Genomic DNA, 13,647 nt, shown 5'->3' with positions numbered 1-13,647 from the left:
ACCTATTAGAAGTTTACTGTTGCAAAATATAGGCTTACAAGTTACCATGTGCAGAATCCGCTTTGAAAACGCTCTGCCATCATTGCGCTCCGCTAACGCTGCGCTCTCAAAACGCGCTAGTGTGGCCGAGCTTTTAACCGAATGTAGTGCAATACTTGCTAATGTAAAACTATTTTTTACAACACATAACAAAAACAAAACAATATGTTCAACATGGACAAAACAATATATACACATTATATTAGTTTAAGTTAAAACTATGATAATGGCGGAAGTGATAAATGCGAGAATACTTAGTGTACAAAATCGCAACATTAAATAAATACAATAATTGTCAACGAAACACGTCTTATGTAGGTAATAAGTTATGCCTGAAACATGAAATCTTAGGTATATTTATTTTTTCTTATAGAAACGGACGAGTTTTCCGGATCCGAAGCTGCCGACACTATCTAAAACGTGTAAATCTATGTACCTGAAGGCACTGTCCAATTTAATAATCTTTGTATCCGCATCATGCTTCAAGTAAATCTTTGGGGACAAGGGTGTCCAGATGTGGCCGTCCTTTGAGAGCCTGTACTGAATCAGAAGGAAGGTGCCGTTGCCCGCGTCCTCGCGCGGCAGATATTCCATCTTCTCAACCTCGTGCACATCTCCCAAGTCGAAATTTAGCTTCATCGTTTTTCCTTTGACTGGGCACAACTTTCCGGGCGAGCCCCAGTGTGTGTGCCACAAGGAATTTGCGTCCCCGTCGGTCAGTTTGCAAATCTCCTGGTTCGGCTGACACGGGAAGTTGCATGACACCCTTACGTCCTTCAATGTGTTTATATACGGGTCTTCTTTTGTAAGCGTCGAGAGAATGTCGCTCCATTCCGATTCGCCATCGTTTACGCTACGTATTCTAAAGGAATGTTCAGTTACAAATTTAAAGCCGTGGAAAGTAAACTTGTTCCCAATAATGTTGCTGAATATGTAACCATCTCTCTCAATTTCATAGTATTTTGCTTCCTTTACTTCGTCCCACGACAATGTCAGAGATGTGGGCGTGGCCTCGTGAAGTGCAAAGTTAGTTGGTGTCAGGAGAGAGGAGTTGATACCGTTGTCTTTGCCAAATACTTTGCCTTTATTTTCAAAGCCAGTAACTTTTAAGTGGACCTTTTCTTTGGTTACGTCGATTTTTTTCAATTTTATCAACAAAAACTTTTGTGTGAGATTTTCTGCAGCATAATCTCGCATGAATGGGATCACCATTTCGTCATCTTTAATGAAATAAATATCTTCCCCAGCGTTATACTCAGACTCAGACTGTGCTCTCTTCAATGGAGTGTATTGTCCGTGGGACATTATTTCGACCTCCTTTGGTTCTACAGAAGTCATTATTTTAATTAAAGTGCTTCTTTCGTTTACCATGCCTTTGTAATTTCCCTTGGTTTCTTCGATACTAACATACAGGTCATCTGGTTCATTTTTATTGGATTCGGTTGTGGCCATTTTTACTTTTGTTTTAGCAAAATGGCCTTTTTCGTAATCGACCGAAATACCGTCGTCTTCGTAAACCTCGAAGTTTGATGACCCGTAAGGGTAAAGATAAAACGATCTACTGTCTCTTTTAATTTCAGTAGGGTTATTGTTAGGTTCTGTTGTAGGAATAATAGCACCGTTTTTGATAAAAACTGGTATCTTCCAAAGAGGAGTTTTGAAGTTGTTGTAAATCTTCCCACCCTGGTACATGTCTCCAGTGAAAAAGTCTATCCAAACCTGTTGAGGGTTGGGTAAGTAAATGCCATTCCTGAAAGGATCGGGCGTGTATACCGGCGCTACGAGAATATTCGGGCCCCACATGTATTGATATTTAGAATCGTCCGTGTAAGCCGGAGTTTCTTCAGGAAACTCAAGAAACATGGCTCTTACCATCGGCAAACCTCGGATAGATTCGTAGTTGATAGAGTAAGTGTACGGCATGAGTACCGATTTCAGTTTTAAGTAAGCTCTGTTGAGATATGTAGCTTCGTTATCAAAGGTGAAAGGCGTTTTAGGGGCTGACCCCCATCCGTCCATGTTCAGTTGTAGCGGAGTAAAAGTTTTCCATTGGTAATCCCGAATGTTGACTTCTTTTTTACCCCCGCGATATATTCCGTCCATGTCGGAGCCTACAACAGGCTGCCCCGAGAGGCCTGAGCCAATGTAAGTAGGGATATGGAAGCGTATATATTCCCACTGTCCGCCGGACTGGTCCCCGCTCCAGATTCCCGCGTATCTCTGAGTGCCAGCCCACCCGTCGACCATTATGATAAATGGTCTCGCGGCTCTTTTAGTTGACGAGGCAAATATCTTAGTAGCATTTTCGACTGCATTCAGTCCAAAGGAATAACCGTAACCGATCCAGGCCACGTCACATTTCAGGGTTACCACATCAGCCTCACTCACTTCTCTGCTTAGATCTCTTTCTCCCTTCTTCGGATTTTCAGGATCTTTGGGCTCTAGATTTGATTCCGTCCACAGAGCAACTTCCACTCCTTGTTTCCTCGCATAAATGGCAAATTCTTTCAAATTTTGGATGTCTCCTTGAAGCGAGTCTGTTTGCCCATACCCTGAGCCGTATCCATCGTTGGGTATAAACCAGCCGAGCGGCATATCATTGTTTACGTATCTATCTATCATCGCTCGAGCAGAAAACTGGTAGTTGTTTAATTCACCGTTCAACGATTCTAAAATTCCCGTTTTGTTTCCTAAATCTTGGGGTTGATAACTTTTATAATACTTCCCATCTTCATACAGGATAGCACCCTCCGTGTCAGCCGTTACCTCGACCCAATAATCTCTGTTGAAAGCGTTCAAATGCGCTTGGTAAAAGGCGTATTCGGGAAGCAGAATCGGCCGACCCGTGAGATGAAAATAGTCCAGCAAAATATCTTTGGGGTGAGAGCTGATGAAGTAAAATGCATCGAAATATTTTTCGTTGTGTGTAGTTGTTACGTATTTCTCGATTTTCGATCCGAAATCGTACAAGCCCGATTGCCAAGTATTCCGCATAACGCCATAGCCGTAAGTAGACCAGTAAAATGGGTTTGGAGATGTGACTCCACCATCTATCCAGTTATTGGTGTTAACTATCTGTATGCTTTCTCCCTTGTGAGCAAATCTGCCGTTTTGCATTCCACCACCGAAGAAATGTTCATTTTTGTGATGAACGAATAGCTGTACTGTTTTGCCATTAACAAATGATAGTGGCTTAGCCTCTTGCAACACTTTTTTGTCTGTGCGTTTATCTTTTACCTTCATTGTACCATTGTCTTTATTTAAATAGATTTTGATATGTTCTGCATCTATTATGAAAGAGTCTTCAGTCTCCTCTATAGTGGAGATATCGAACGGAACGGTGTCATACTCATCAACACTTTTAAGCACCATTTTAGCAATATCTTCTTCATTCCTAGGTTCTGGGAAATCAATGAATTCTTCTTTAGACACAAAATGCCTGAAGGTATGGCCATTGAGCATGTATAATCTGCCAGAGTATGCTGAGTCATATTCTATGACAAAATGATCCTTTGCTTTCTCAATAGATTTGATTCTGCCGAGAGTAATTTCTAATGGGTCCATGATTGAAGGAAATGTGTTTATGGTTGTTGGTAGTGCGACTTTGGTATTTTGTTGTAATCTGCAAACAATAAAAAAAATTACAGAACAATCTGTAGTTGACTTCTTATTCAGGTGAAATATCTAAGTAGATTGTGCTACAAGAGAGCAACTATTTGACGAAAGTGTTGATTAACACTTTCATTGCTAGGCCAAAATCAAAGTCCTTCGCTGAATGCTGGCGTAAATACTCTAAATACAAACATATGTATAAGACTCCCCCGTGGAGTCCAATCGCACACACTCAACGAACTCAATGAATAAACAACGCCGCACGCTGAGAACTCCGCTGTGGAGTTCATTTATTTCTATGCCGTATGCTAGCGACTCCTCTAGGGAGTCCAGGGCTGTCACAAAGGACAAAATTCGCCATGCATGCATTTAGTTTGCAAAGTGAACATAAAAAATAAAATCCCACGGTAAGGAAAATAAGGCTTGTGTTATGGGTACCAGGCGGCGATGTATATAATACGTATAAACATCCATCCGTTTCATAAAGTTACAATTTACAATGTCACTGTTTGAGTCTCTTTCTATCCAATGTGTTAGATAGAGAAGGAAACAGCGAAATTGCAAATTATAACTTTATAAAACGCGACCCTGTACGTACATTCAGTTAGGTCTCCCCTGCCGACCTCTGGCGGTCGGTTTGTTTGTTCAGATGTTTTAGTACCTAATAAATATTCTTTGTAAACCATTTGTAGTCTTCGCTTTCAATAGCCGGGTTCAAAAATGTTGTTATAATTAATAATTATTGGCATAAAGACCACATGTATCTAGACCCAAGCGCACTTCAGTCCAGGTAAACCCCGGGTTCGCAGCCGGCGGATAAGACAATACAAAAGATAGATAAGAAGTAATAAACAACTTTGCGACGGCTAAGTGCATTATGATTGTAAGTACTTTATTTTGCAAAGGACTTTCGTCTTTATTATATGAGCACGAAGTTAACAAATTCAATTACTATTCGTTGGGACCTAGTAAACTCGTAATTTATTTTAGCCAAAAACACCATAAGCGCGACTACAAATGGTTCTGGAATCTGTCGATTCTATCTGAATTCGTGGTTCATCCGAGTTTTAAAGCAACGACGGTCGCCTAAAACCTTACTATTGCATGTTTAAATATACTTAACTAAAAACGTATGTACTGATATAAATTTAATTACTAGACTAGATCATTATTTCAGCGTCCCTGCAGGGCGGTTCCATTGCTTAGTCGCTGCCTGTATGTGTAAAATAAATAAACCCCACACAGAGGCTATATGCTCGTATTTTTAAGATTAAGAAAATATCGGTCGATATGCATTTCAGTAATCTTTAAAAAATATTTTAAAAAAACATTTAAGAGAATAAAAAACGAGGTAAAGTGACAGCCCTGAAATATCGTAAGTTTCGTAAGAACTCGCTAGAGGAGTCGGATAGCATGGCGTTTAGTCATCTATATATAGTACGAACTCCTCTTGGGAGTCGTGTCGCATGTGGACAAAGTTTAAGAGAACTCCACGGTGGAGTTCTTAGCAATGAAAGTGTTAAGAGAACTCCACGGTGGAGTTCTTAGCAATGAAAGTGTTAAATACATATTAAACAAAGCAAAGGATTCTATAATACAGTCTTAACTGTAATAAGGTAGAAATTCAAGATGGAAATAATTTACTGACATGTGACACATCCTGTTTTTTGAGGAAATGATTATATTTTAAAAATAAACTGTACCTATGAAAAAACTGTATCAAAAACCGGCCAAGAGCGTGTCGGGCCACGCTCAGTGTAGGGTTCCGTAGTTTTCCGTATTTTTCTCAAAAACTACTGAACCTATCAAGTTCAAAACAATTTTCCTAGAAAGTCTTTGTAAAGTTCCACTTTTGTGATTTTTTTCATATTTTTTAAACATATGGTTCAAAAGTTAGAGGGGGGGGACGCACTTTTTTTTCCTTTAGGAGCGATTATTTCCGAAAATATTAATATTATCAAAAAACGATCTTAGTAAACCCTTATTCATTTTTAAATACCTATCCAACAATATATCACACGTTGGGGTTGGAATGAAAAAAAATATCAGCCCCCACTTTACATGTAGGGGGGGTACCCTAATAAAACATTTTTTTCCATTTTTTATTTTTGCACTTTGTTGGCGTGATTGATATACATATTGGTACCAAATTTCAGCTTTCTAGTGCTTACGGTTACTGAGATTATCCGCGGACGGACGGACGGACGGACGGACGGACAGACAGACATGGCGAAACTATAAGGGTTCCTAGTTGACTACGGAACCCTAAAAATAGTGTTATAAACTAGAAAAGTGTTAATTTCATGCCTCATAGCAGTCAGAAAACTAAAAAACAGTCAGTTAAATACTTCACATAAACAAAATGTAATAGAACACTAATATCCCACCTTTATGACTTGAAAAAATTAATAGAACAATGAGCACTTATACATATATATATCCTATGACGGCCTCATAATGAGGCAACAAAGTTGTTAGTTATTACCACAACAATGCCGCGAACACTATAGAGGCGTCCTTTTATATTTGAACTATCTACAATAGCAACAAATACCCGTGCAATCATTATTGTTCTCAATAGTATTACAAATAATTTTATCTACATTTTATGAAATGAACAATAGAAGCATCCTTATCTTAGAGATAAATGATTTCCCACGATGAAAATATACTAATATTTGTAATATTGATAGTGTACAGGGAGTTTTTATTTATTTTATTGAGCATTATTTTTAATGAATTTACTGAAAATTGTCCAATTAGGTACTTACGCTAATATTCGACGTTATGAGACAGTTTGATTTGAAATTAAATTATCGACTGAGGTAGAAGTTAAACCGTTTAGTGAATGCAATGAACAGGAATTAGTCGTTGTAAAACTATCGCAAACAGGCGTTAAACATATGAAATCAAATACGTGTACACGAAGTCGACGAAAGTTTACGTATACCGAAGTTTGTTGTTGCCGCCCGCTGACAAGTAAACTGTCAGTGTCAAACAGTGGAGTCACGAAATGAACGGAAAACTGAATGAAATGAAATTTCTGAATAAATTATAATTTTTATACTATTTAAAATCAGATTAATTATTTGTTAACAATATTTCATTGCAAATAAAAACAATAAATAGTTTCTTTTACAAAAAAAACTATAACATTTTTTTAGTTTCCGAACGAAACCGTACTTGACATTTCGTTCGTCGTTTCGTTTGCTTGCTTTATTTGATCGCTTCCATCAAGTCATTTTTGATTACTCACTGTAATTTGTAATTGTGTTAAATCTTACTTTCAACTAAAATATAAAAGGTAAAATAAGTTAACGAAGTTTTAAGGTGGTGGTGTAGTTAATATTCGCCATTAGTAAACCGCTTTGTCATTGCCACATAACCTTAGCGCCGGTTTACATAGTTTTGTTTTTCAGATGTTCCTTACCCGATCTGAGTATGACCGTGGTGTCAACACCTTCAGTCCCGAGGGAAGGCTGTTCCAAGTGGAATATGCTATTGAAGCTATTAAACTAGGGTCTACGGCGATAGGAATTTGCACATCGGAAGGAGTAGTCTTGGCAGTCGAGAAGCGTATCACGTCTCCCCTTATGGAGCCGACGACTATTGAGAAGATTGTTGAAGTCGATCGCCACATTGCTTGTGCTGTGTCAGGCCTCATGGCTGATTCCAGGTAATGTAGATTTCACACAAGGCACTCAATTCAGGCAGAATCCTTAATTTGCTTGCATTATGGAATGTCAGCATTCTGTCTTCGAAAAACTCTAACTCTTTTGCCTCCTAATTGTACTTGTAATTAAATTTAGTATGTCTTTAATTAGCTTAAAAAAATTAATTGGTTTATATTTAGCACTTGAATGATCGTTTACAGAACACTAGTAGAGCGCGCTCGTGTGGAGTGCCTGAACCACTGGTTCGTGTACAACGAGCGCATGAGCGTGGAGTCGTGTGCTCAGGCCGTCTCCAACCTTGCCATCCAGTTCGGAGACAGTGACGATGACAGTGGCACGGCCATGTCCAGGCCTTTTGGTGTAGCTGTTATGTTTGCAGGTCAGTATTTATTTATTTAACCTTTAATTATAATCAAGTCTGGGATTATCCATACTAATATTAGAAATGGGAAAGTGTGTGTGTCTGTTTGTTTGTCCGTCTTTGACGGCAAAATGGAGCGACGAATTGACGTGATTTTTTAAGTGGAGATAGTTGAAGGGATGGAGAGTGACATAGGCTACTTTTAGTCTCTTTCTAATGAGAGCGAAGCCGCGGGCAAAAGCTAGTTCAGTTATAAATATTAAACACTCAATTTATGTGTCTAATATAAATAACCATTGAAATTCCTATTGCCTGAAGTACTGAATTATTTTAAATATTTTTATAAAATAGGATTTATTCCTCGCAACATAAAAGGAAATTATTGTGTAAAAGTATAAATTAGTTCTAGCATGACAAGGGATAAAGTAAAATGGAAACAGCTGGAGGAGGCTTTTACCCAGACGGAGTCTACAGAAGAAAATCAACAATAATAAAAACAAATAAAGGAATACAGATAATAAAAACAAATAAAGGAATACAGAAAAGAAAAACTACTATGTGGAATAATAAAGCTTAAATAAATAAATTATAAAAATAAAATAATAAATTAGTTCTATTGATTCCTTTTTGATAATCAACATTCAAATAATGACAAATGTTATACAACAGGTATTGACGAGAAGGGACCCCAACTGTTCCACATGGACCCCAGCGGCACGTTTGTGCAGTATGATGCTAAAGCCATCGGCTCTGGCAGTGAAGGTGCTCAGCAGAGCTTAAAGGTAAGATGACATTGTCCATGTCCTACTAAGGTATAGTTTTATAAAACAACCATTTTCAACAATGGTCTTCAAAATTTAACTAAATATTTTATATAGAAAGTATTCAAACCAAAATGCATTTTAAATAGTAATAATACTAATAATGAAATTGTTCATAATTCAGTTAACATCTTTACCATATATTGTATTGTTTTGCTTCATATAACTTTTCAAATTCATGTTTTACACAGGTCAGAAACATTAGCAGTTATCACTAAACATAGTTATAATAAAATACTAAAACAACTAAATATAGGTCATGTCGGTCACAAAAAGGCATGCTTTGATTCATATTGTCAAGCCATTAAAGGTTATATTTGACAAATTTGCTTGTCATGGTAAATGAGACAATTTATGAATGTTAGGATTTAAACAGTAAATTTAGATTAGTTATTTGTTTTACAAGGGGACAAAGTTGTTGTTTAACCGCACATGCGAATATTGATACCAAAAAATTTCCCTACCCAGTGAAACTCAAGTGTTGGTGTGATGTAAAATGCCTTAAAACCCTCTCAATGTTCAAGATTGTGGATTCTGAATCACTCACTACGCTCGCGGCTGAATATTACGTTCGCGGCACGTTTAAACAACAATTTTGCCCCCTGTAAATTGTAAAACAAAGAGCTATCACTTACTTGACACACTGAGCCAGCATGGCTAACCAAATTATTGGAACCAGCTGCATCGTTAAGCAGCTGAATAAAAGATTTTTTTGCCTTCAGCAATGTTATTATAGTAACCTTACCAATGTTACTTGTTAACACGTTTGAAGCGCGACGTTTAAATACTAGTATCCCCTCCTTTTTGAACCTCCTAAAATATTTTGATAAAAACTTTCTACATGTGAGTATGTTAGATAAACTTTGGGTGTTGTTAACACTGATAATTTATAAGCCTATTTGCAAAGAAATAAAACCACCGGGTAATCAGTCATGTATAGGTTACTAGCTTCTGCCCGCGGCTTCGCTCGCGTTAGAAAGAGACAAAAGTAGCCTATGTCACTCTCCAACCCTTCAACTATCTCCACATAAAAAAATCACGTCAATTAGTCGCTCCGTTTTGCCGTGAAAGACGGACAAACAAACAGACACACACACTTTCCCATTTATAATATTAGTATGGATTAGGTCATAGGTATAGTTCTTTTACTGTTAAATTGTATCTTGTTATTTAATGCATGTTAGTTATAAGATGTAATGTTTTGAAAAGAAGTTGCCCGCCGAGTTTCTTGCCGGTCCCATAGTGGATACCCCCCTCCCAACTGAGGGGGGACTGAAATCTTCTCGAGGCTGAGGCGTAGGGTTAGAGCCGGCGTAGCTTTATTTGACGTTCATATGCGCATTGTAATATGCCTACTTGAAAAATAAATATTTCATTTTCATTTTTCATTTTCATTTACTTTTAGAATGTTATTCAAAATTCAAAATATTTATTCAGTAAATAGGCCACAGAGGCACTTTTACACGTCACATACATTTTAACATAATTTTTATATTTGAATTTAAATTACACAATTGATACAATACTAATTTTACCTAATGTATAACGCTACTACAATTTATTAGAGATGTATAAGGTCTCTTCAAGTCGAGTTATGAAAATGTTTATTGATAATAGAAATATAAAATTTAAGAGAAAAAGATCACTCGAAGATGTGGCTGCATCTGCACGGCTCCATATAAAAAATATGCTACCGCGACCGTTCGAAGTGTTCGACTATTGTGAACGACTTTGACCCCTTGTGAAACAAATAACTATTGATTCACTAAAGTTATTCAAATCTACTGAAGTGCCGATGGAATTTTTTTTACATAGGAAAAATTCCAAAACTTTCCTCATCAGTATTTCATTTTTTTAAATATTTCATAAAAATAACAGTTTGCAAATAGAGTGTTAACATTCTGTAATCGTAATTACATGCACGTTATATGCCTTGACATCTATTTGTCAGTCACATATCTAGCCTGGTATGCGGGTGCCTAGTAAATACGATATTAACGGTTTATTTTCGCAAGACACGTGTGTGTATTGTGTATTTATCCTCTTGCCGCCCAATGTACATTCAGATGCGCATTTGGTTTCAATTGAATTTTAACTTTCATGTAAACAAATGAAGTAGCATTTTTTTTTCTAAAACTTTTCGAACAAATGAAACTCAAGTCAATTTCATGCAGAACTAGAATCAAAATTCCCTAGCAAATATTTTGTATGGTGGGCGTTACGAGTAAAGATCGTTATCAGCGTATTTAAAACATTATATGGGCCATTTTTTTCAAAGTTGTCCACCCCACTTATTTTGTAACATGGGTATTTTTTACGCGATTAATACTTAGAATCGCAAGCTCTTTCGATCCTGATAGGAGAAAAAAAAATTCCCAAGATTTCCATACATTTTTTCGAACCTTCCATTCCGTTACCGCCATACAAAATGTATGAAAAAATGGAAATGGAATGGAAAAAAAAAATCTGGGGACACTTTTTTTCTCCTATTAGAATTGAAAGAGCTCGCGATTCTAAGTGGAAACCACATACAAATTTCCAAATCCAAAAAAAAGTGGGGTGGACAACTTTGAAAATAAAAATGGCCCATATACTTAACAAATTATGAAATATATACATATTTATATTTACTTATCTAAATTACATTGAATAAATAACTAAAGTTTGTTCAACAGATTTGGCTTCGCGCATTACTTTTGACTTGAACTACTTGAATAACAATTCTAGATAGTCGTATCTAGAGTGCATTTGATTATTTGGATTAAAATAATATTATACACTTCGCGTAATGTATTTTTACGATATAATTTGACGTATTTTGTTTTAAAAATATATAGTTGGTTGGAAAAAGCTTTGTACAGTCAAGTGTAAAAATATGGGTGTACACATCTTACTCAAAAATAATATGTCCTATAGTATCTTAGTCCGGTGTAATAAGAGCGTAGTACCATATTTATGAGACGATTATTTCGATACGTATTTTTGCACTTGACTGTACCGTAGAGGTGTAATCCTAAGAAGGAAAGCATTTATTTTGTAGTTAAGAACAAACTGAATATGTATTTAAAGTATAATTGTAAGTATTTGTTTTTTTTGCCAACCGTACCATTTGCCACGAAAAGTGCACCTTGATAACTATCTTTAGTTACGAGGATAACATCGCTTTATCGACACGTACTGACTTTTCCAAAATTTGGGCACATGCGGGTGCCGAATAGAAAATGCCGTATCTAAGTTTTAACGATTTACATATAAACTCAATTTAGACGAATATTTTTTCACCAGCATTTTTAAAATTTTCCATGTACATTGTACAGTTAGCTGCAAAACTGCATGGTGAATTTATCAATGAATTCATTCATAATTTCTCCATGCGATTTCACAGCTTTACTGTAGGTACCCTGTACCTAATAGGCGTGTTGGTATACTGTAACTTTTCTGTAGGAAAATAATAAGAATAATGATGATAAGAATCTGAAGTTGAACTTGTTCGTTACTTGATTTTACCAACATCTTTCAATTTCTAGTTTAATTAGTAGTATCTAGAAATAGACTACAAACTTACACATATTCCGTCTTGTCTGTGGTCAGATACGGACAGAGTTCTAATAATTTAAATGTGCAGAAATAGATTCATACTATTAAAATTTTAAATTATATGTAACGTGTTGTTTGACTTCGTCCAGAAATTCGTCCTTATTGCAAAACCATAAGAACGAAGCATGTTGTGATGGAAACCCTGATATAGTTACTTCTGCGTTTCTGCTGCTGCCATTGTATGGCATTTCCACAAGGTCTATACCAGTTTACGATGGTCCAAAATGTAAACCTAAACAACCCATCTCTTACAGGAAGTATACCACAAGTCAATGACCCTGAAGGAGGCGATCAAGACAGCCCTCACCATCCTCAAGCAAGTGATGGAGGAGAAGCTCTCCGAGAGTAACGTGGAGGTCGTCACCATGACGCCCGACGCCATGTTCCATATGTACTCCCGTGAACAGCTGGCCGAGGTCATTAAGGACATACCTTAAGTAGATAGACGGGTGGTGTGGTCGGGCCTTTATTGTCTATGGATTATACTCTGTTCTTTTCAATACTTCAGGCCGCATGGATTGCATTCTCGCGAGCGAGTCTATAGGTACAGATGTAGTGCGAAAAGCTTTCGTATTGTTACGGAAACGTACGAACGTGTCATGCCATTACAGTCTCAGTACAAGATGTACTGACATTGACTGATCTAGCATGAATATTTCCGGAAAAATACGAAGGAAACCCTTTTCGCACTACATCTGTACTTCTAATCGCGTAACGGACGAGAACAAATTCATGCTAGCGGTTTAAAGAATGTCAACAAATAATAACATGATTTGGTCATTTTATTTAACCAGTGGCGTCTATATTTTGTGACGGTTTTGTCAAATGACTGACTCATGTATTGCTATTTAAAATTGCAAACGGGACTTAATCGCGTATTTACTATGTTTTAAACACTATGTTTTAAACACTAACCTCCGACGTTTCAAGGACGGCATTGTCCCCGTGTTTAAAACATAGTAAATACGCGATTAAGTCCCGTTTGCAATTTTAAATATGTGTAAAAATCGTGAAAGTTTGAATCAGTGTCATGTATTGCTGTTTATATTCTTGTGAGTATTTAACAGAACAAATTAAAAACTCATATATTTTCTTCATGTCAAAACATAACGGATACTATTGAATAGTACCTAAAGCTCTATGGTAAATTATGGGCAATAATTTTGGAGACACTGGCCACACCAAAAACCAGTGTATTGTAATTAGAAGTAATATTTGAAGTAAATTGTATTTAGTTGCGTTGATTGTTTATAAAATTGTATTGTAAATTACCTAATTGCATTTATGTTTATATAAACTATGACATTGAATGTCTATTAAGTACATACATACATTACATATATGTATAAAATAACTCACACACACGCCAACAACTTTGACATTATTAAACTATTTTATTCTCTCTCACAAAAATCTGTTTGTTGCCTAAAAGATCTCCAAAATTCTTAGTGTCAGTTTTGCTTTGGGCTTTTGAAATACCCTTCACTTAGTTTTCCGTTCTGTGACACATATTATTATGTGCGGATATTGTATACAATCTCTC

General features: G+C 36.6%; 2 protein-coding genes across 4 annotated transcripts; one reads left to right on the top strand and one right to left on the bottom strand.

Annotated features, from left to right (window-relative positions):
- Window positions 1-251: 251 nt before the first annotated feature.
- Window positions 252-9,429, bottom strand: LOC125242268 (alpha-glucosidase 2-like). 3 transcript variants are annotated; one of them, XM_048151017.1, is made up of 2 exons: window positions 9,143-9,429; window positions 252-3,661 (listed from the first exon to the last, which is right to left on the bottom strand). In XM_048151017.1, the coding sequence occupies exons 1-2, from the start codon at window positions 9,190-9,192 to the stop codon at window positions 397-399; spliced, it is 3,315 nt and encodes a 1,104-aa protein (XP_048006974.1). In that variant the 5' UTR covers window positions 9,193-9,429; the 3' UTR covers window positions 252-396. The 3 variants fall into 3 exon arrangements, with proteins under 3 accessions (XP_048006974.1, XP_048006975.1, XP_048006976.1); XM_048151018.1 differs by lacking the exon at window positions 9,143-9,429 and adding an exon at window positions 6,423-6,614; XM_048151019.1 differs by lacking the exon at window positions 9,143-9,429 and adding an exon at window positions 6,039-6,142.
- On the top strand, window positions 6,829-12,740 carry LOC125242271 (proteasome subunit alpha type-5). Its single transcript, XM_048151026.1, has 5 exons — window positions 6,829-6,955; window positions 7,071-7,327; window positions 7,526-7,704; window positions 8,356-8,468; window positions 12,359-12,740. The coding sequence occupies exons 2-5, from the start codon at window positions 7,071-7,073 to the stop codon at window positions 12,539-12,541; spliced, it is 732 nt and encodes a 243-aa protein (XP_048006983.1). The 5' UTR covers window positions 6,829-6,955; the 3' UTR covers window positions 12,542-12,740.
- The last annotated feature ends 907 nt before the right edge of the window (window positions 12,741-13,647 follow it).

The sequence above is a fragment of the Leguminivora glycinivorella genome, chromosome 2, assembly GCF_023078275.1.
Source record: "Leguminivora glycinivorella isolate SPB_JAAS2020 chromosome 2, LegGlyc_1.1, whole genome shotgun sequence".
NCBI classification, from domain to species: Eukaryota; Metazoa; Arthropoda; class Insecta; order Lepidoptera; family Tortricidae; genus Leguminivora; species Leguminivora glycinivorella.
The sequence above is the reverse complement of the archived record's forward strand: the minus strand, read 5'-3'. Positions and strand labels throughout refer to the sequence as shown.